Source organism: Pantherophis guttatus, chromosome 3 (genome assembly GCF_059756535.1).
Source record: "Pantherophis guttatus breed Tessera chromosome 3, ASM5975653v1, whole genome shotgun sequence".
NCBI classification, from domain to species: domain Eukaryota; kingdom Metazoa; phylum Chordata; class Lepidosauria; order Squamata; family Colubridae; genus Pantherophis; species Pantherophis guttatus.
Window position 1 is genome coordinate 14,805,805 of NC_142065.1, and position 23,634 is coordinate 14,829,438.

The 23,634-nt window shown below is 41.2% G+C and overlaps 1 protein-coding gene and 1 pseudogene across 2 annotated transcripts; both read left to right on the top strand.

The window, feature by feature from the left end:
- The first annotated feature begins 641 nt into the window (after positions 1-641).
- Positions 642-3,279, top strand: PPP1R3D (protein phosphatase 1 regulatory subunit 3D). The gene has a single exon (XM_034433130.3). It carries the CDS (start codon positions 1,812-1,814, stop codon positions 2,763-2,765), a length of 954 nt encoding a protein of 317 aa, XP_034289021.1. The 5' UTR covers positions 642-1,811; the 3' UTR covers positions 2,766-3,279.
- An 18,841-nt stretch (positions 3,280-22,120) lies between these two features.
- On the top strand, positions 22,121-23,012 carry LOC117674818 (glutathione S-transferase Mu 4 pseudogene; annotated as a pseudogene). The gene has a single exon (XR_015733631.1). The product of XR_015733631.1 is annotated as a glutathione S-transferase Mu 4 pseudogene (transcript).
- Positions 23,013-23,634: the final 622 nt, after the last annotated feature.

A 23,634-nucleotide genomic window follows, 5' to 3' on the forward strand; every position in this document is an offset into this window, starting at 1 on the left:
ATGGGCTCCAGGCTGGGGAATATTGGTGTAGTAGACTTCTGAAGGATCTTCTGCAATGCACAGGAATTCCCAGCCTTTGGGTGTAATAATGGTAAAACACATTTTTGCTTTTATCTCCTGAAAAAAAAAAGGGGGGGGATACATGATAAATGAACAGCAAAACCTGGCAGATTACATGATTTACTTTCTGCATGTGAAATTCTCTGCCACCACCTTAAAATCTAATTATGATATGCTAATCGAAGGGAGCTAGTGAGACAGAGTCGCACAAACTGGAGCCCTATTTGAAGCAGTTAATCTGAATGTGTTAATCCCCAATTTAAAACAGTGCTGCTTTTTAAGAAATCAGTTGGGAAAAGATACTTGGCAAAGAAGTTTACGGTGTCAATCCATTAAAGAGACCAGAGAAATGAGACAGTATGAAGGCAGCTCACTTCAAAGCATATTTAACTCCTTGGAGTTAAAAAAAGCCAACTTTTAGGTCAGTATGCTTCAAACTGCATCAGTCTGGTCATAAAACACGTCAGTCCTCTGACTTTCTTCAATCAGCTTCCTTTTTTTTTTTTTTCCTTTTCCTTTTCCTTTTTTTTTTTTTCGGTGACCTTTCGTAACCCATAATTGCTCCGCCTCTTTCTTTTCATCAGATTCCTCCAGGTAGTGCGGGCAAGACAAAAAGGGCGCGGTGGGCTTCCTCCGTGCTTGTGCGCAGGCGGGGCGCAAGGTATGACAGATTAAAGCGACGACGCACAAGGCGGGACAAGGAGGTACCGTAACTAAGCGGCTACAGCACTACAGCGAGGGGTTGGCAGCAGCCCGTGACGTCACAGGGGGCGTGCACGTAAGTCCTCCGGTTGCAGCAGCGTTTTTATTTTCCCTTCCTCCTCAACCTCTTTTTTTTCTTTTTGCACGTCAGCTGATCAGCTCCAGTAAGCAAAAGATCGGAAGCCGCCGGTTGCTCGCCCGCCGCTCCCTTCTCGGTGCTGCTGGTTGCTCTGGAACTGAACACGGGTCGCCGCAGAAGAAACCAGCACCGTCCACCCGAGGGGACGCGGAAAATAAACCCCCCCCCCCAGAGCTGGGCTGCATGTCGACTCCAGCAACGTCTCCCATTACAGACCCCATCTCTAGTTCGTGCCCCAGCTTGACAGCCTCTTCTTCCACCACTGTCATCAGCACCGTTCAAGCTGACAGCTTCCAAGCTCCCAGAGACTCCTTCCAGACTCCTTCCAGCTTGCCCAGCAGCCTCGATTCCCTCTCTCTGCAGCCCAGCCAACTCCAAGCATCTTCCAGTCTGGGCAGCCTTCCAGAGTCTTCCAGCATCCAAAGCGACAGCCTTGAATCTTTTGCCCGGCAGCAAGAAAGCCCGGTTAGTTTTCTCCAGGACAGCCTCAATCCTTGGGACAACAGGGACTCTTTGCGGCTTTACCCGGCTAATTTCCGGTCCATCTTCAGCCTCGGGGACAGTCTTGAGACTTCCAGTATCCAGCTGGACAGCCTGCAGTCGGTGGCCAGTTTAGGAGACAACACCCAGGCGTCCAGCATTGTCACCGATAGCCTTGAGTCCCCCTGCAGCTTGTCTGACAGCTTGGAGACACCCAACGCTCTGCACCATTGCTCTGGATCTTACAGTGTTTGACCCAAGCCTGTAGCAGATTCTTTCAGTCGGTTCTGCCATAGACTTACACGGATCGGACAAGGACTGTGGGAACCATCTTTTGGGCTTTTCATTCAGTGTTTCTTTCCTTCCTCGCTGACCTGATCCTTCTCCTGCACGTCTCGGCAAAAGACGGTTTCCGACAGCAGCAGCAGTGATGTCCACTCAAACTGTTTGCCCTCAGGGACAAAAAGTGCTGAGACCTCCCCAGCGGAGTTCCAACTGTCTCTCTGATCTGTACCAGAACATGGTCCAGGGCGAAGAAACCCAATTTGTGGAAAAAAAGAGGTGCCAACCGCTGCATAGCAGCAGCAGCGCCAGCCAGTTGACTTCCTGTCTTCCCGAGAAAGCTGAGCGTAGAGTTCCTCAGAGCACCACGGTTACAAGTTGTGACCCGCATCTCCGACCCATCATGCGCCGGCGGGCCAGGTCCTTGCCCAGTTCCCCAGAGAGAAAGCGTAGCGGGTTGACTCCCTGCCGTGTTCCGGGTTGCAAGACCCGCAAGAACCGTGTCAGGTTTGCAGATGCCTTGGGCCTGGAGCTGGCGGAAGTGAAAGTCTTCCAAGCCGGGGAAGACCCATCTATCCCTCTTCATGTTCTTTCTCGGCTGTCCATTAATTCGGATCTCTGTTGCAGCACGCTGGACCTGGAATTCACCATGCAGTGCCTGGTACCTGACTTCCAGCAGCCGGGAGATTGTGAAGACTTCCTCAGCCACCTGCAACAGCAGCAGGTGTGTTTGGAACGAGTGTCCAGCTCGGATCTGGGCCTGAATGGCACAATCAGAGTGATCAATTTATCCTTCGAGAAGCAGGTGGCTGTGCGTTACACTTTTAATCACTGGAAGAGCCAGCATGAAATAAATGCTCAGTGGCAGAGTAGTGCTGCTGGTCAAGATGGAGAGACCCAAGTGGACATTTTCACCTTCTTCCTTCCTATGCCTCCCTTCCTTCTTCAGCTTAGCTCAGTAATTGAGTTTGCAATCTTATACCGAGCCAACGGACAGGAACACTGGGATAACAATCAGGACAAGAATTACACCCTCACTTGTAGGAATCATCCGCTTAAGATGCCCAGAGAATGTGAAGAGAGCTGGATTCATTTCATCTAAAAGCAAAACAAAAGGCTTCTGCATTCGTTTGACCGTTTTTCTTTGCGCTGAGACACCAAAGAAACTCTTCGATGTGGCAAAGATCCTTCAGAATAAAAGAAATAACAAGCAATCTCCACAAAAGCTATTTTGAGAAGCCGTTGTTTTTCGTGAAGAAGAGAAGGATAAAAGGGGCCTTAATTTGCAGGGATTTGCACTAAATTCACTTGAAATGTGTGGGAATCATAGCCAAAAGGTGCAGTCAATAGAAGGAACCTATAATGTATTTTATTTCTTTGATCAATTCTTAGAATGCTCTGATTATGCAGTATTTTAAAGCATACAGTACTTGATGCTCTGTAGTTTTGCACTTCACTTTTTGCACTTTTTACAAAACTCTCTTTTGGTGGAACATAAGCATATTTCTGTTAATTTCTAGTAGGAAAAATGTTACACTTTTCTGCACTGGTCAAATGCTGCAGGGTTTGGGGGACAAAATTTAACTATTGAAATAAAAACGAAAATTTACACTGCAGTTTATATGACAGTGTTCTTATACATTTGGCATTAGTCCCTTAATACTCCTGTTTTAGAGGACTTTTTTTTGTTATTAGAAGTGGAAATACAGTTTGCTTTTTGGAGAATTTCATTTTTTGATATTTTTGTTTTCTTTTAGCCTTCCAGGTCAGAGTCAAAGTAAGTTCATGCCACTATAGTTTAACGAACTACAGTATAACCCAATTACAGGGATGTTTGATGTAGACTACATAGACTGCAGCCAGTCATAGATTTTCTTACATTGGTTTGTTTCTAAGGAAGCCATGACTAGAGTGGAACACAAATGTAAGAAGTAGGCATCAAGAAACTACTTATTTTTTGTGCCTAGAAAACTTCATGGGTGTATCTATGTATATACTAAGAGTCACAGGCATTTTTACTTTTTTTATATATAATTAACAGAGGTCATCCTGAATCACACTTTTTTAAATATGAGACTGATTTGTTGACAACTTGAGTGCCAGGATTTTCTTTAAGAAGAAATGAGAATGCTTCTTTGCATATATAATTAATATGGGTTATATTTTATCAGCCTTGGGCACTACAGTATAACCGCCTCGCTTCAGATCAAAACAACACAGAAATGTGTTACATTTCTATAGATCGTATGACATGTTGGCACTTTTGATGTCAAGTATTACCAACTCCTGGGATACAGCTACAGGTGCAGTTAAGGATTGAGTTCCATGTTGTTTCTGTCATCCTTTGCATGCATACATGTTTGGGAGATTGCTGTCACTGCTCTGGTTTGAGATGTCTGCATATGCCATTAAGTCTGTAAGGAATGCTTCTATTTATTCATCCTCCTTGGGAAGAGCTCCTGGTGATGTGGTAAAGTTAGCAATGAGTGGGGGTTGTGTATACTAAGCTAAGAATCATGTGTGCAAACAACTGATGAGAGATGAACTCGTGATTGCCAATGGACCTGAAAAGTAGAAACTTCTAAAATCAGAGGTCTAGTTTACATTCATTAGTTCAGGATGAATCACCTTGTGCAGTGAAGTACAATGGAATACAGTACAAGTCTTTCTGTTCTTAATCTCTTCCCTGCCCTTTTTTTAGTGGCATGATTTTGGAGTTCTGTAGCAAGCAACTTTAAACCTACCACCTATCATGGATCAATCTCTAAAAATGGGGCAGATAGAGATGGCAGCTCTACTCCATGTATGGCTTTCAAACTAATTTCTTGCAGACCCCCCAGATTAATTTCAAAACTTGCCGAAAGAGATCGGTTCAAACCAAAATATCAGAAGGAAAGCATGTTTGAGAAGTTAAGGAAATAGATCAGGGGTCTCCAAAGTTGGCCACTTTTTTTTTTTTTAATTTGATTTATATGTCGCCCTTCTCCGGAGACCCAGGAGAACTCACTTTAAGACCTGTGGAGTTCGATCTCCAGAATTCCCCAGCCAGCATGGCTGGTCAAGGAATTCTAGGAGTTGAAGTGTCCGCAAGTCTTAAAATTTGCCAACTTTGGAAAGCCCTGAAATAGATGATCCCATCCATTTGGGGTTCTGACTGCATCTGCTTTTCGCTCTGGCATCATCCATTCAGTGGCTCTCAATAGATCGTCCAGGATATAGAATAACAGAATTGGAAGGGACCTTGGAGGTCTTCTAGTCCAACCCCCTGCTTAGGCAGGAAACCCTACACCACTTCAGACAAATGGTTATATATATGGTTGTTTATACAAGGTTTCCCAGCAGAGTTTCCTCTCCTTCCCTTCTATGTGCAAATTATATTCTTCCATCTTCCACCCTCTCCCCTCTCCAAGCATATGATTTGGGGTTTTGTTGTGGTTTTTTTTTTGCTTTGTTTGCTCATGGTCTAGGGAAGGCTAATATACTTCGGTTTCTGATTTCCTGCATTTTGGACTGATACTGTGCCTTGAATAACCTTCGGGCTGCTATATCGCGGTACATTCCGGCCAGCATGCTTTGTATCTCAAAGGAACTGGAAGGGATCCCAGTTCCAGAGTAGAAACTCATGTCAGCCCTGTATCTGCTAATGGGAACTTCTATACAAGATGTCTCAAGGGACCATTCTTTTGAGTGGGGAAGTTCCTTTGAAATGCCTGAATAGTGGGTAATGGAAAAATCTATTTTCTTTGTGCCAAGCCAAGAAGTGTATTTAGATCTCTTGTTTATCAAATAGATAGAAAGGAGGCTGGGTGTTTCAAATAAATATCTAGTCTGTGGATTTCATTACAAATACAGTGCAGCAGATTTGTTTTTCAAACTTAGTTCCTTAGGTCGGTGGAAGGCAAGTTTCATAAAATTATAAAGAACACACACATTTTTGAGGTGGGGCCAGAGGGACCCCTCACTTCCCTCAATAACCTAATATAAATGCCAGTAACTATAAAACAATGTTTCTTAGCCTTGCCAACTTTAAGATGGAGAGATTTCAACTCCCTTACTGCCCAGGGAATTCTGGGAGTTGAAATCCATCCATTTCAGTTGAGAAATGCTAACATAAAAAGTTAACTAGTTGTTTTGAGGAAGAGTGAAAATGGCCAGGGTGGCCATTGATCCCTACAGAAGTAATTTCTTTTCCTTGACATTATTTTGTTTTTTTCCTCCATCATCATATCTTTACCATTACCTTTCCTGACTGAGAAACCTGAGACTTAGCCATAATGTATCTCGGAAGATATAAGGGACAGATCAATGACATGTGACTGCTAGGACAGATCATTGCAGTTTCTATACTTGTTTTTGGAGGTGGATAATTTTGCACACTACTTTTCTAAGCAATCAATTTCACTTCAGAAAAGGCATTGTGTAGAATTCTCTTTATCCTTATTTTTAAGGCTATAAAATAAAAAAAGTTTATGGTATGTTGTAGTACAGCTATAGTCCCAAGATGGTAAGAAAAATGTAATCTGAATTTGCAGCCTATGAACCAGCCTTGCTCAATTCTATGTCCTCTAAATCAGAAGGATTAAAATGTCTATAATTTGTCCATCGTGCCTGGCAATTAAAGGAATACAGCTCCAAACAAATCTGTCCTAAGCTTTTATTCAGAATTGTTTGAGAAAAGCAATTTGTGGATTGTTGTCAGTACTCGAGCAGCCCCAATTTTTCTGCCAGCATCTGAATCTGTAGAATGTAAAAAGTCAGGCATAAAAAGTTGATGTATTTTAAATGAGGAAAAATCTTACTTTCTACAACATTCATTTGGGTTACACTGATGATCTGTAAACTCCTTAACAATTTGATCTCTTTCCTTTTTTGTGATTCATGTTGCCATATTTGCCCCTTTGTTTTTGAGTATTCTATCTAGTAGACTTGCTTTATTCTTTATTCTTTTGGGCATTTGTCAGAATTGGGAAACCAAACAAAAAGAATTAAGTACTGTGCTCTGTATTTTATATACAGATTTGGATCTTTTTGAGACAAATATGCTTTGCAGCCCATGTTGAAATTTAATATAGTTTTAAATTCTAATTGTATAAATAAGTTAAGTCCATATATATCATTGTGTTTTAGAAGTGTGACACAAATGATTATTACAGAATGACTAAATGTGCTACAGTTGCCAGCTTCTAGAAAGCAAACAGAAATTATTTTTTTGTAATCACAGTATTTTAATAATGAAATAAAGAAAAGTGATGAGTAGGCAGACAGGAGGCATATTTTTCCAAATGTGTTGTATAATTACAGCCATTTAGGTGTCAGATTTTATATATATGTCTGTGTGTAATGTATGCTGTATGTATATTTCCCATCCTTTCATAATAAGTACCACAATGGATTTGAAATTTTCCAAGGGTATTTGGAAAATATATATACCACATACTGCTGCTTCTGGAGACAATACAGGTAGTCTTTGACTTCCAACCATTCATTTAGCACTGTTTGAAGTTACAACAGTGAAACAGTGAAAAAAGTGATTGAAGTCCGTTCCTCATACTTATGACCATTGTAGTATTCCCCACAGTCATATAATCAAACTTCGGGTGATTGGCAATCAACATGTGTTTACAACAATTGCAACATCCTTGGATCAAATGATGGCCATTTGTGATCTTTTTAGCCAGCTTCCAACAAGCAAAGTCAACAGGGGAAGTTGATTATTTGCTTAATAACCACATGATTCACTTAACTCAGCGAATCAATAATCACAAAAAAGGTAAAATTGGGAGCAGCCTCACTTAGCAAATTGAAAATTGAAAACCGCCTCATTTAGCAATGGAAATTCTGGTTCCAAGTGGTTGTAAATTAAGGACTAGCTATATTCCAGGCTTCTTACCACTTTTGCTTTTCAAAAAAACCTGCTTTCACTTTCTTTAGCCTCTTTGCATCCTTTTATGTCGGTCTCAGAACCAGTCCTGGGTCTCTTTGAGTTATAAATATCCTGTAATCTGGAGATGCACTGTTCCTTGTAGCAGATCTGTTTACCTTCCAGCTCATCGGGACAGAGAATTATAGGCAGGATCCAAAACTGTAACACTAGACTAGTGATGCAAATAAAAATCTATCGCTTGCCTTCCTGAATCAAGGCCAAGTGTTTTTGGTCCAGCATTCTACATCCAACGATACCCTACCAGCCTCTGGAAGTGAAATCTCATCAGCTTGGCATGAAGGTCACGGCTCACCCTGGTTCATTCCCAAGTGCTCTGTACTTAGAGTTATATTGCTGAGGGATACAGAGATTTCATTTAAGAGCTGTTGCAAAAAGGGCCCTCTGAAATTCACAAATAAAGAATGGTAACATACCAAAGACCTGGGGAGAAATGAAAAAAAAAAAAAGAAGTACAGAAGGACATTGGGAGATTATTTTCCCCCCTCTGCAGTGCAAACTCAGGGAAATACATGTTCCATTTATTTTTAATATTAATCCTTCCTGTGTCCCGAAACAAGAACCTGAACAATTCTCACAGCCCAAGCTAACCAGATTTGTTTCTTATATTTTTGTACTGCTCAACTCCCAAAGGCAACAGCTTCGGATATGAATTTAAGGCTGAAGACCATTTTAAACATTTACCATGTTTTAAGTATGGATTACTGGAAAGTTTCCAAAATGTTATCCCCAAGGCATGGGTATAGCAAAGGAAAGATGCACTCGGAATAAATGTATGCCAAGTAAATGTCCCAAAGGTGCTTTTTCAGGAGGCAACTGGACTTCCTTGTTTTGTTTTCTTTTGAAGACGTTTTGCTTCTCATCCAAGAAGCTTCTTCAGCTGAACAAGAAAGTCCAGTTACCTCCTGAAAAAGCTCCTTTGGGACAGCCATGACCTGGATGACTGAGAATCTCTATGGACTTTTATGCCAGGTAAATGTAATCACTATTTGGTCATTTAATTACTGTTAAGTAATTAACTAAGAGCCAATTTGGTGTAGTGGTTAAAGGCACTCAAGCGAGGAATTGAGAGACTCTCAGTTGGGCACGGATGCCAGCTGGGTGACCTTGGGCCCTAGAAAGAAGACAATGGCAAACCACTTTCGAAAACATAGCCAAGACAAAGCAGGGACTTGTCCAGGCAGGTGCCAGGCATCAAGACTAATTCAAAGGCACAAAAACAAAGTGGTTGAGGTACTTGAGTGTGGGTTCTATATGATTTCTTAAGGAATAATTGCTAGTCTCACTTGGAATGAAAAGATTTGATAGTACAGGTAGTTCTCGACTTACAACTGTTTGTTTAGTGACCGTTTGAAGTTACAAAGACATTGAAAAAAGTGACATTTTCCACACTAACAATCATTGCAGTATCCCCATGATCACATGATCAAAATTCAGACGCTTGGCAACTGACTTGTATTCATGACAGTTGCAGCGTCCTGGGGTCATGTGATCATGTTTTGCGACCTACTGACAAGCAAAATCAATGGGGAAGCCAGTTTCACCCTTTTATTAACTGAACAGCTGCAGGGATTCACTGAACAAGCAAGGTCATAAACTGGGAGAAAATTCACTTAACAAACATCATGCTTAGCAACAAAAATTTGGGGTTCAGTTGTCATAAGCCGAGGACTTCCTGTATCATCAATCTCTCCACCGTGAGCATAAATATTTATTTATTTATTCATTCATTCATTTATTATTGCGATTTATATGCCGCCTTTCTCCCGAGGGACTCAAGGCGGCTTACAAAATGACAATTTCCTATACAAATCACAACAAAATAAAATTAAAATCAACACCCCAATTAAAACAGTTTAAAATTATAACAGTGTACACCCAAACAGATCAGTTGAGTTGACGGAAGAGCCACATCTTCAGCTCGCGACGGAAGGAAAGGAGGTCGGGAGCTGTCCTGAGCTTGGTGGGCAATCCATTCCAGAGGGTCGGGGCTCCCACAGAGAACACTCTCTTCCTGGGGGCTGTCAGACGACATTGTTTGGCCGACTGCACCCTGAGGAGGCCCACTCTGTGAGAGCGAACGGGACGATGGGAGAGCGGCAGGAGATGGTCCTGCAAGTACCCCGGGCCTAAGCCATGATAATGATAATAGACAATGATAATGGGGATGGGAGGAATCATTCCACCAAAATAAAAAAAACCCGGTCACAATTGGGAACTGCATTGTCCACAAATTGTGGGCACCGGATTGCTATTCTGATATAACAAGTCATTTGCGAAATAACACAGCTTTAAGCCCAGCAGGACTAAATTCTGGGTGCTTTTGTTCAATAACGTACATGGCTCAGGAATGGACTTACTACATTCAGTGGGCACAGATCTTTAAAAATGGACTTATTGCAATGAGCCAGCGATCTATAAAAAAAAATCTTTTTTACTTTTCATAAGGGAGGAAAGAAAAACGAACGGAGGGGAAACACTGAAAATGTAACTTCATTGGGAAGACTGCTGTGTAAAAAGAACGCTAAAAGCCCTTTGGAGAAACTGCATTACTGTTATCATTAGACGGCATGAATCTGGCAGAATGCTGGCAAATGTCAAAAGACTGAGATGTGTGGAGGCTAAAGGTTAGCCATATTGGAACACGCTAAGAAAGGGTTCTTGAAAGGATGTGTCATCTCTACTGGAGTAGCTTGTTGGGACAGAAGAGGAGCCACTTAAATATGTAATAAAGGGACCTTAGACGTATACCTTAGACCTTTACTAAGGCACTGCAAAAATCCTGCTGTGTTCCTGTAAGTAGTTTCACGAGGAAACCGGAAACTGTTTAACAGGAAATTGTTAAAGCATCTTAACAGTAATAGTGCAAAAACAGCTGGTGAGTGGTTCTTTTTTTTTTCCCCCTTCCTTAATCTGTATTAAACAGAGTGCCTAAATTTTGGGGCAGTGCCACTGTCATCATGGGGAGCTGTTTGCTGCCTTTCCTTCCCCTCTTGTTAAAATGTGTCTCCCCAAATCAGCTGGATTCTCTGTGAATGAAATCACATTCAATCCTGCAGGTATTTATTTATTTATTTATTTATTTATTTATTTATTTATTTATTTATTATTTATTTATTTATTTATTTATTTATTTATTTATTTATTTATTTATTTATTTATTTATTTTATTTGTATACCGCCCTTCTCCAACAGGACTCAGGGCGGTGAGCAGCCATGGTAAAACATAACATATAAAATTTAAAAGCAATTTAAAAAACATCAAATAATTTTGGCTATCCATTTAAAACAACCCGGATTAAAACCAATTACAAATTAAAACCGAAGGGATGGGATCAAGCCAGCCAGCTAGGTGAAAAAGATGTGTTTTCAGGGCCCGACGAAAAGTCCGGAGGTCTCGTATCGTGCGTATCTCTGGGGGTAGGTCGTTCCAGAGGGCAGGTGCCACCACAGAGAAGGCTCTCCCCCTGGGGGTCGCCAGCCGACATTGTCTGGCCGACGGCACCCTGAAGAGTCCCTCTCTGTGGGAACGTACTGGCCGGTGGGAGGCTATTGGCGGCAGAAGGCAGTCTCGTAAATACCCCGGCCCTAAGCCATGGAGCGCTTTAAAAGTGGTCACCAACACCTTGAAGCGCACCCTGAAGACCGCAGGAAGCCAGTGCAGCTCGCGCAGGAGAGGTGTCACATGGAAGCGCCCCGTCGCTTCCATAATCCCCCGCACGGCCGCATTCTGGACCAACTGGAGCCTTTTACCCTGAAGCAATTTAATTTCATGGCATGGAGGCTGTTCTGTCACCATTTTGTATTTAGTACTATTCTCAGGGCAATTAATATAGCCTTTTTACATTTCATTGATGCCTTGCCATTTTTAAAAGCACTTTAATGCCATGTTGTATTTAAAATACTGTATTCTTTTGAAAACCGATCATGTCTAACATATCATTTAAGCAATGCTGTCATTGGAACAAATATATATTATTACCATTTATAATATTGTATAAGAATAAACTACGGCTGTATATCTGAATACATTGCAAACATTTGTTTTAAAAAAATATATTGCATAATTTAATTTTTTTTAATGGGCAGCATATATCATGCATGGTACTGTAAGGTTTTTGAGTGCAGCTCAGAATCTGATAAATCCAATGAAACTCTGAATACGAGGCAATCTGATATTCAGCTTTATTTTTGGCCAAAGCAAAACTGGGCTACCTTTTATCTCCCACCTTAAACAGAGCAGGCAGAGATAGAAAAAGCAAAAGCTGAAGCAAAACCTTTTTCTCAAACTTCTTATAGTTTACACAACTTGCACACATCGTCATAGTGTTAGAAACATAATTTCATATCCATTAGTTCATCAACCTCATGATTTTCTCAACGCTCTGAAAACAAAGGACCTCAGAAGGCGAAAAGAATACATTTTCTGGCATAAAGCCCAGAACTTTGTTAAAGGGAGCTATTTCACATTAGGTTGCTGAGAATACACATTTTGCATTTCACAAGTTACTTTGTTAGGCTACTTGGCAGCCTGGAGGCTTTATCTATGCAGATAGAGCATTAGGTCACAATGGAGCTTCTCTCAGCAGCAAGGAATATCAAAAGTTGTGTTAGGTACACACTGTACATGCTCTAATCCTTTCACTATCTTTTGTTTGTAATTGTTGTGACCCAGGCCCACGTACTTGATTTAAATGCAAACAGTTCCAAAAAACAAACAGATTTTATAATGAGCCGAGGTGGCGCAGTGGTTAGGGTGCAGTACTGCAGCTACTTCAGCTGACTGCTAGTTCAGTAGATCAGCAGATCAAATCTCACAGGCTCAAGGTTGACTCAACCTTCCATCCTTCCGAGTGGGTAAAATGAGGACCCAGATTGTTGGGGACAATATGCTATTTAGTACACTGTCTTTGGTGTAAGCCGCCCAGAGTCCTCGGAGAGTGGGCGGCATAGAAATATGAATAATAAATAAATAAATAAATAAATAAATATTAAAACAGCTGAGAATTAACTCATTCTCAGTGTATTCCAAATGAAATGAAAGCGAAGTCCTTAAAATACCAGTTTTTAGTTTATCTCTGACCTTGGGATAATTAGGCAAACTGCCAAAGGCTTTTCTTGGCAACAGTTCAGGAACAGAAGAAATAACTACAGCCAAACAAGAAGCAATTCTCTCAACGGTTGTTTTCCGGCAAAGAGCCCAAGAGCCGTTGCTGGCCTTTTAAGCCTTATGGGAGGGCCCAATCATCTCTTGGCCCTACTCCCGAGTCGTCCTCTCTGCTTTAGCTGCTCTTGCCTTCTGGCAGCTCTTCTCATACATGCACTAGGAACGGGCTCCCCTTTTTCCTCTGCTTCTCTGCTGTCAGCCTCTGGAGGCTCCGGAGTCCGCACATCACTCCCGAATGGCCCTGGCCCCATCTCTGCCTCCGACACAGAGCCCTCATCCGGACCTTCCCCAGCCTCCAGGACTGGCCCATGTTCTTCCTCAGCCTCCTCACTGTCCGACTCCACTGCCAGCTCCGCAGGCTGCTGGCGGACCACAACAGTAATGTTTTTATAATTAAATGTCAGGTAGCTGGATTTTTTTTCCCTGAGAAAGAAGAAGAAAACATTTCACTTCTCATCCAAGAAGCTTCATCAGTTCTGATGATGGGAAGGAGAATGGAAAAATAGGTTCTGATTGGTGGGGGTGGGGCGGAATGAAAGGATCCCCCCACCATCCTATCCGAACCTATCCTTCCATCCTCCCACCATCCAGTCTCAACTGTCAGTACCTATCCTTCCATCCCTCTCCCCCCCCATCAGAACTGATGAAGCTTCTTGGATGAGAAGCGAAAGGTTTTCTTCTTCCTCAAGAAAAAAAAAACACCAGTTGTTCTTTTGAAGAAAAAAAGCACCTTTGAGACAACTATGACCTGGATGACTGAGAATTTCCACAGACAGATCGCTGACTTTTCTGCCTTTTCAGATACTGCACGATGCTTGCAGAAAGTTTGATATGTGAATTTGGAAAATATGAAACCAATGAATGGTTGAGCTATTACATGCCCATTACAAACTAATGATTGCAGTATTGCCTTGTTTATGTTTGCTCAGGGGGCAATTTGGAATATATTTTAGTCTGTAGAATGGGAGGATTAGAACCATAAGAATCATATTGTTAGTCCGTTACCATCATGTAGTGCTATTTCCTGTATGTTATCTGGAACTCGAGGGATACATACAGCAGACGAGGGACTAGGGAGAAAAAAACTGTGGTTTAATGCAAGCTGTACCAAACATGACATGTCCTTATCCAATAAAAATGGTTCTGCATTAGGGATCATTTCTGTATCTGAAATGAAAGAGAGAAGATAACATAGTAAGTGACAACCAACCCAATATTTTATTTTCTGGGTTGACTAGTATTGAAAATGCTTTCCCCATTTATATCAAGATTATTACAAACATATAGATAATGATATTAGACAGACAGACAGACAGACAGACAATAACTTTATTGTCATTGTACGTGTATACACATACAACAAAATTCACTTAATACCCAAAGACCAGGTCCAACACACATAACAATCCCGAAACACACTCCCACCCACCACAATTCCCCACCCCTAAACCACCCAAACATCCACACAACAGACCAAGTAATGCTGTCCAACAGCTCACTGATGGTGGCCCTTTAGTTCATTGTTGAGTGCAATTATAGCTCTGGGATAAAAACTATTCAGAAAATGTATAGATAGATAGATAGATAGATAGATAGATAGATAGATAGATAGATAGATAGATAGAGATAGAGATAGAGATAGAGATGATATAGATATACTGTATAGTTATATTTCTTCCAGAGGCTTAGTTCATAACTGTGTAGAAAATTAGCACCTATCCCTCACCTAGAAGAATGAAATATTCTAGGAAATATTAAAAAAGTAGAATATTATATTTGCCTGGATGAGAGAAGGAGAAACATGTTTTTAAAGACAAAGAGCAGCTCCCTGAAGCTCCTTGCCCCTAGCAGATATTTGGTGCACATTAAGACTGGGCCAGCCTATCTACAAGACAAAAGTCCTCCAACTCCAGGGTGATGGGATTAAGACATGATGCCTCAGGACATGATAGGATTAGCCCTCTACCCATCTAACATCAGGGCTCACTGCATTACGAAATCACCTGAGGACATTACATCAGCCCAAGGTTCCACCAAACTTGATTTGGACAAACATGACTCCACATGGGAGTCTGACTACAGCCAATAGAATGCATGCCCTTGCCACAGGAACAGGAAGCTCAAGTTCAAAGCCCGTGAGAGGGTATAAATACCTCTCACTCTCCACTCTATGTGGTCAGATACCCAGAATCACACGTGCTTGGTGGTTCTGCTTCACCATTAAACCATCTTTCCAATCAGCCTCTATTTTTTCCAGTATCTTTCTCCCCACTTGGAATTGAACCCAGGTGGACATTTCTTCCAACAAATGTCTTGCCCTTCTGTGTTTTGTTTAAAAATCAAAGCACCATAAATCTGCAACCTTCCCTGCTGGCTTCTCTATTGACTTTGCTTGTGGGAAACTGGCAAGGAAAGTCACCAATGATGAATGGGATCGCAACTCCCTTCAATGACATAATTGCAAGCCAGGCCCAAGCACCTGGATTGCAATCATGTGACTCCCTTGGTGTTGATGGCAGAACTTTGGGGATCAGTTGTATGTCCATTTTTTTAGCACTGCTGTAATTTTGAATGGTCACGGAACATATGGATATAAACTACCCGTAAATGATCTTCCCAAACCTGACCTGCGGAGATTACAATTTCTAAAATAGGAATGTTATCTATCGCTGCTGGTAGGTCATCATGTTCCCAAACTGGACACACCAAGTTCTGGAAGGCAACAATAAAACAAAATAGACCAATAAAACAATTTTAGCTACCAGAGCTGGGCTGCGAAAAGCTGGACAACTATTAGGCAGCAGCAAGATGCAAGAAAGTATCTGCTATCTTCTTTTCAAATGTATGCACCCCAAATGTGGTAACCTTTGTTAAACTCTTCAAGATCACTTCTATTACGCAGGAGTGTGAGGGAATATCTGAGTGTCGGAGTGTTTTTATGTCCCAAAATATTTTTTTTATTTCCTTGCTCTCTTCTCTCCATTATTACTGTCTGTTTTCAAGTACTGCTAGAAGTGAGAGGGCCTATTCTTTTATAGCTGTATTTATTTTCCATTTTACAGTGCTGTAAATATGCGCAGTAATAGTTTACGGTACTGTGTTATGGTAATAATTCTGCAGACGTGCACAGTCTACAGATGTACAGCAAGATAAGTTATTCTGCTAAATATTCAGTTTCAAGATGTAGCACAAACTTTTTCCATAATTGGAGAAATTGTAAAATAAGGCATGTTGCAATATGAGTAACACAGGTCACTTGAAAACTTCCAGGAAATAAAGAGTATATTGCTATTCTGGGCAGACTGATCCAGTTCACAACTATGTCAGGAAATTCCTCCTAATATGAGACCAAATCTCTTTCCTTTAATTTCAACATGTTTGTTCTAGTCCTACCCTGATTTTCAAGAGCGGCTCCACATGGTCACCCATCTCTTAGCTGTGACTATTTTAAATATTTATGAATCATCCCCATATTGCCTTAGTCTTTCGTTTTGCTCAGCTCTTTCAACCATTCCTCCTAGTGCTTGAGTTCCAGATCCCTGTTGTCCTTCCAGCTTCTCCAGCTTCTTTTTAAAATTCCACAAGAGACAGTTCTCCAAGGATATACATAATTAGCACAGAGTACTGCAGAACAACTAACTCCTGTAACCTAGACTCTCAGTGCTTTTGCTAAGCAATGCAACCTCTTGGCTTTTAGCTGCTGCATCACATTGCTTGCTTTTGGTTCAGCAGTGCTCCTAAATTTTATAAATTTATAAATAAGGATAAAAGGATATCCAACCTTTTCTTCAAAACCTCCAGGGATGGAGCAGCCCCCCCCCACACACACACACAATTCAGGAAGCAGACTGTTCAATTCTTTTAATTGATTTCACAGACACAGAAAGCCGTGGTTAACGCACCAGGCTAGAAAGATGAAAATTGTGTGTTCCAGTTCTGCTTTTGCCAGGAAAGCAAACTGAGTGACCTTCGGCCAGTGTCTGTCTGTCTGTCTGTCTGTCTCTCCCTCCCTCCCCCCAACCCACCTCACAAGGTTGTTGCTTTGAGAGAAAAGAGGAAGGTTGTGTTTGATGCTTTGAGTTATTTAGTAAGAGCCTTGGTGGCGCAGCAGACTAAAGTGCTGTTAAGTAGCACCAGCTGCCTGCAATTACTGCGAGTTCAAATCTCACCAGGCTCAAGGTTGACTCAGCCTTCCATCCTTCCGAGGTAGGTAAAATGAGGAGCCGGTTTGTGGGGGCAATAAGCTGACTTTGTATAAAAAGGAACACTGCTTAGGGGGGGCCCGAAAGCCCTCCTAAGCAGGTATATACAAAAGTATGAAGGCTATTGCTTAACGCATTGTAAGCCGCCCTGAGTCTCTGGAAAAGGGCGGCATATAAATCAAACCAATAAATAAAATAAATAAATAAATATTTGTAAAAATAATAATAATAAAGGAAGGGTATAAACAAAGTTCATTTTTTAAGCTTGACACTTCCTCTCTCTCTCTCTCTCTCTCTCTCTCTCTCTCTCTCTCTCTCTCTCTCTCTCTCACACACACACACACACACACACACACACACACACACACACACACACTCCCCTCTCTCCCATTGATTCTTGGCTTACCCTCAAGGAAGTGCTAAGCTTTAAACTTCCTGATCCCATCCTTTCAGATCTGGGTTATTTATTAACTTTTTTTTTTTTGTTACATGCAGGGGTGAAATCCAGCAGGTTCTGGAGAACCGGTAACGAAAATTTTGAGTAGTTCGGAGAACTGGCAAATACCACCTCTGGCTGGCCCCAGGGTGGGGTGGGAATGGAGATTTTACAATATCCTTCCCCCAGAGTGGGGAGGGAATGGGGATTTTGCAGTATCTTTTCCCTGGAGTAGGGTGGGAATGGAGATTTTGCAGTATCCTTCCCCTGCCACGCCCACCAAGCCAAGCCCATAGAACCGGTAATAAAAAAATTTGGATTTCACCACTGGTTACATGCCCCAATTCAGTTTTTAAACTATGAATTGACAAGATGAAATCCCACTGCTCTGCTACTTGTGATGCCCTACCAGCTTCCCAGACTATTACAGGCCTAAGTAAATATTCACTATGATTCACGATTGAATGGCACTTGACTCAATGTTCAAGACTGCTTTGTGTTCTAAGCAATTCCTCTAGCACAGGTGTGTCTAACCCGCAGACTGTGAACCGCGTGAGGCCCTGAACAGCTAGTGATGCAGCTCCACAAGATCATAATTTTAACATTATTTATACATATGCACATACATATACATACATTAACTATATATTTTATATGCGTCCAAGATCATTCTTCTTCACTCATTGTGGCTCAGGCAAGGCAAAAAGGTTAGACACGCCTGCTTAGCATGTTGTCAGCTGCACATTAGATAACCCCCCTTCCATTCTATCCTTTAGAATTTATCCTTTATTTATTAATATATCAAAAAGCATAGTAGGTCATGGGTGATGAACTGGGGACCCCATTCAGTAGTTCTGTTCAGATTGTAGTGGAACCATTTACAACCATTTTGATGTGCAGTTGAGCAAATTGATTGGACTGGAATAACCTCTAGCTCATAAATATATACAATTTATCCACAAGAATGTAGCAGGAGGCTTTTCAAACGCTTTACTAAGATCAGGATGTATTGCATCTGTGGTGTCCAGAGGTGAGTTTCAGCAGGTTCTGACCAGTTCTGGAGAACCGGTAGCAGAAATTTTGAGTAGTTCGGAGAACCGGTAAATACCACCTCTGACTGGCCCCACCCCATCTATTCTCTGTTTACGGAGTTCCAGCTGATCGGAAGGAAATGGGGATTTTGCAGTAACCTTCCCCTGGAGTGGGATGGGAATGGAGATTTTACAGTATCCTTCCCCTGCCACGTCCACTAAGCCACGCCATGCCCACCAAACCATGCCCACAGAACCAGTAATAAAAAATTTTGAATCCCACCACTAGTGGTGTCCCTTGATCAATTAAAGTAATTAGTCTGTTAAAGAAAAGAGATACAAAAAAAAAAATCATGTCAGAGTAAGCTTAACAAAGAGAACACATCTTTTTAAATTATGTGTATTATTGGTGTGTCTGGGTAGGTTTTATTCTCACACTTTTCCATGTTAACTGGCAACATCTGAACGGCATTGCCTGGCCTGGGAAGCTGACTAGAATTAGGCCTGGATAATGGTTGTGAAATATCCAAGAAATATGACTGTAGGCTACATTGCCTAATTGCAAAAATATTCCAACTTCCACGTATACTTGAATTGCTCAAGAGTCACTCCAACAGCGAGATGCGTGACATATACATTTAATAAATAAACAAAATACTTGTATGCCACTTAAGAGTGCCATGAGGCACTCGTAAGGAGTTTATAAACATTGTAAACTAGATAAATGTTATGCTAACTGGTTCATTTGTTCAGAGTGTTTAAGATCCTTAATGATGGACAATTCTCCATTTGTCTGGAGGGTGAGGAGAGTCAATCTAGCTAATGATTGACAGATATATTCATATAAAATAACAATTGTACTGTGGAACAATTACTGCAGTGACAGCTCCTATCCTGGTGATATCTACCCTCTGACAGTGATAAATTACCCTAAAAGTGAGATCTTGTCAGATGAGTATTTCTCAAATTGCTCTGCAGTGCATATAACCAGCAGAAATAATATATTTTCTTTTTGCTATCTCTGCAAAAGACTGCAGAATGAGTAATTAACTCATTGTGTGCAGAAAATGAATAGATGAATAGGTTACAAGTTGATAACCAAGAAAAAAAGGTTGAGGGACATGGATGCTTTACTATTCACCCATTTCAATGTCGTCTGGTGGTGCCCAGGGGTAGGGCGTTCTCTGTGGGTGCTCCCACCCTCTGGAATGAGTTGTCTACTGAGCTCCGGACGGCTCCTGATCTCCGCTCATTCCATCGGGACCTGAAGACTTGGCTGTTCAAGCAAATAGGCTGACTCTGATTCTGGGTTTTATTATTTATTATTTATTAGTTAATTTGGTTTAAAATGGGATTTTGTTGTACATGTTTTAAACTTGTGTTCGTCACCCTGAGTCCTTCTAGAGAAGGGCGGCATATAAATACATGAAATAAATATATAAATAAATAAATTTCAAGCAAGTATGAATTTTTTATTTTTGTTGATATATAGTATATTATTCAGTATATGGAAATAAATATTAGTCAGTAGTCACAAAGATGCTTTTCCAAAAGGCAACTGGACTTCCTTGGTCCAATTGCCTTTTGGAAAAGCACTTTTGGAACAAACATGACCTGGATGAATTTAACGAGAAGTTATTCTGTAATGCCTGCATGTCTACCTAGAAGCAACAGATGGAATTCTGAACTGTTGAATAAATAAACACCCAATCTGAATCACTCCAAAAATCAGCAAAGAGCATTTCAAGCTACCAAGCCATACTGATATATGGCTTCAAGGATTTTGAAATAAGCAGCAATGACAAAACTTAAAAGAGAAGCTGTAGGATACAATATCAGCAAATCTGATTTAAGTCCACTGGAGTTCATTTGGGTCTGTTTCACACTCAAGGTGTTATACAGTACTGAAAACAAATGAAGGGAAATATACATATCCAGGATAATATTACAGGATTCAATCTGAGTCGGTCGCCAGGAGCAGAGGTTTAATCTTTTAAATTTTCGGACTCGTACTGAAGCCCATCCTCAGGGAAATTTTCTCTCTCCAAAATATCATTTTAAGGAAAATAGTCTCGCCTTCCTGGACTGTACAGTACACATTAAGGAAGACAGAAGCCTTAACACTGAAATGTACAGAAACATCCACACACAGAGATCAATATTTACATTTTGATTCCCACCACCCGTTGGATCACAAAATGGGAGTCATCAGAACCTTATATCACCGAGCTAAAGGCCTGCCTACCAGCAAAGATGGGAAAGAAAAAGAACTAAAACACATCAAGGAAACCCTCAGAATGTGTGGCTTTTCCAAGTGGGCTTTCATCAAATCTCAAAAAAAAAAGTCCCTACAGGAGCTCTTCCATAACAGACAATGAAGTGAACAATAAACAAAGCAATGTTGTCATTCCATGTTTCAGGAATATTGGAAAAGCTCAGAAGGATCTTCAGCCAAGACAACATACATGCACACTTCAAACCCAAGAATACACTAAGGCAGAAGCTTGTCCACCCTCAAGGATAAAACACCCAGACACAAACTGAGTAATGCGATATATGCAGTACAATGCAGTGAGCTATGCGCAGATCTGTACATTGGGGAAACAAAACAACCACTTCATAAACGCATGGCACAACATAAGAGAACAAACCCATCAGGACTAGTTTCAGCAGTCCCTCTGCATTTAGAAGACAAAAGGCCACTCTTTTGAAGACAGCAAAGTCTACATTTTGAACAGAGAGGACCTCTAGTTTGAATGAGGGGTCAGAGAAGCCATCTATGTCAAAATTGAACAGCCCTCTCCCAACAGAGGAGGAGAGATACGACATCATCATCATCTCCAGTCTACAACACAGTCCTTTCAACAGTTCCAAGAAGGCTCCACACCCATTTGCACCACTCAGGTGACCCTGATGATAGAGATAAACTTCCAGGTGGCCTCAACAACTCACTAAAAGAATGCAAATGACCAGCTTTCTGCAAGGAGCATAAATCCTTCCATTCCTCACCATCCAGTCAAAGCTGAAGAAGCTTCTTGGATGATAAGTGAAACATCTTCAAAGAGAAACCAGAAAGTCCAGTTGCCTCTTGAAAAAAAGCATGTTTAGGATGATCATTCTGGAATGGCATTCTGGAGGGAGAGAAGTTCCCTGAGGATGGGCTGTAGCATAAGTCCTAAAGCTTCAAAGGCTAAACCTCTGGTCCCAGTGACCGACTCAGATTGAATCCTGCAGTACTGAAAAACACTTGAATGTCACTGCGAATATCTATATATTGTATGTATTTAGAATGAGTTTTGGGATCTCAGCAAGATGCTGCTACTGCAGGAGGGCTTTCCAAATATATTATCCATCACAGGTCATAAAAATACTTTTCCTTGGGAGCATACAGGGCTATCAACTATTATTGTCCCTACAGTAATATGTGATGTCATGCATATTAATCTGGAAACACCTGATTTGATCTACCCTATTCCTACTCCAAAGTGAACTGCAGGAGAAAAACATCTCTTAGAGCAGGAGGACGGAAAGCACTGATCGGATGTTATGCACGTTTGCCAAGATCCCTTTTGTGTGCTTCAAGAGTTCCCTGGGAATAATTGGGACATTCCTCCGCTTGAGTATAAAAGCAGCTCTGGGGATCTCTGTGGTTGCGAAAGGGAGCGGGGTCGTTTCTGCTTGCCACGAGAGACAGCCCCAGCCAAGAAGATGGAAGCCACGCTGGGCTACTGGAATATCCGAGGGTTGGGTCATTCCATTAGACTGCTCTTAGAGTATACCAAGACCACCTATAAAGAGAAACGGTATGTTCTTGGTAGAAAAGTGCAAAAGAATGAACTGAAATCAAAAAATACTCCAAAGCAAGTAGGAATGTTTGGCATTGTTCCTAATATGGATATGACTGAATGGACAAGTGTGAAGGAGAAGCTGGACTTGGATTTCCCAAATCTCCCCTATCTTATTGATGGTGACCAAAAGATTTCCCAAAGCAAAGCCATCCTGCGATACATTGCACGCAAGCACAAGATGTGTGGTGAGAGTGAAGAAGAAACGATCAGGATGGACATGTTTGAGAACCACCTCATGGATTTCCGTATGAGCTTTGCAAAATGGTGTTACAGTCCAGATTTTGAAAAACTAAAGCCTGACTATTTGGAATTACTACCTGGGAAACTCAAGCTGCTCTCTCAATTTCTGGGAGACAGGCAGTGGTTTGAAGACAGAAAGCTCACCTACATAGATTTCATTGCTTATGATGCGTTAGATATACATCAAATGCTGGACCCAAAATGCTTGGATCAGTTCCCAAATCTGAAGGAGTTCCTTCATCGCTTTGAGGCCTTGGAAATGATTGCTCCCTACCTGGAATCAAGTCGCTGCATCAGAAGGCCCATCTTTTGGAGTTGTGCCACGTGGGGCGGCAACAAAATCTAGAAGAGACCACAAGTTTTAGGAGGGTAACAACTGGAACTGCCATATGAATGAGGGATCTTCATTAGTCCTCCATATTTCCAAACTTGATTATGATTCTAAGGCACCTAATAAAGAATATAAGAAACCGGAAAAAAAAAAGAGTTCCCTGGGAATATTTGAAGCTGAGGAATAATTATTTTGAAAATTGTACTAATTATTAACTGCAAATGCAGATACTTCCCCCATCTCTTTTATCCCCGATCACACATTTATTTTAAACTAAGACAGATGTGGATGCATATGCTTAAGGCATCCCATCAAAGATAACTTTTAATTGTGATGCATATTTTAGCTAGTTCCAATAATAACTGACACTGGGTTGCCCAACTATAATTGTACCGAGGTAATCAGTATTAAAGATAAATTATGCACATCATTTGGATATTCATTGTTGCCAACTTCACTTTGTATTACAATATTTAATGAAGATGAATGCACATTCTCTCCCTCTAGATAAGAATGAATGTGATGAGAAAGATGTCTTAGAATTGAATCAGTCAAAATCTTAGTACAGGTTGACTTGCAACAGTTCGTTTAGTGACTATTCAAAGTTACAACAGCACTGAAAAAGTGACCTTATGACCATTTTTCACAGTTATGACCTTGGCAGCATTTTCAAAATCATGCGATCAAAATTCAGATGCTTGGTAACTGGTTCATATTTATGACCGCTGCTGTATCCCAAGGTCATGTGATCACACTTTTGCGACCTTCTGACACA

Coding starts and splice junctions, on each gene's coding strand:
- PPP1R3D (XM_034433130.3), top strand. CDS start 1,812: ATGTCCACTCAAACTGTTTGCCCTCAGGGACAAAAAGTGCTGAGACCT.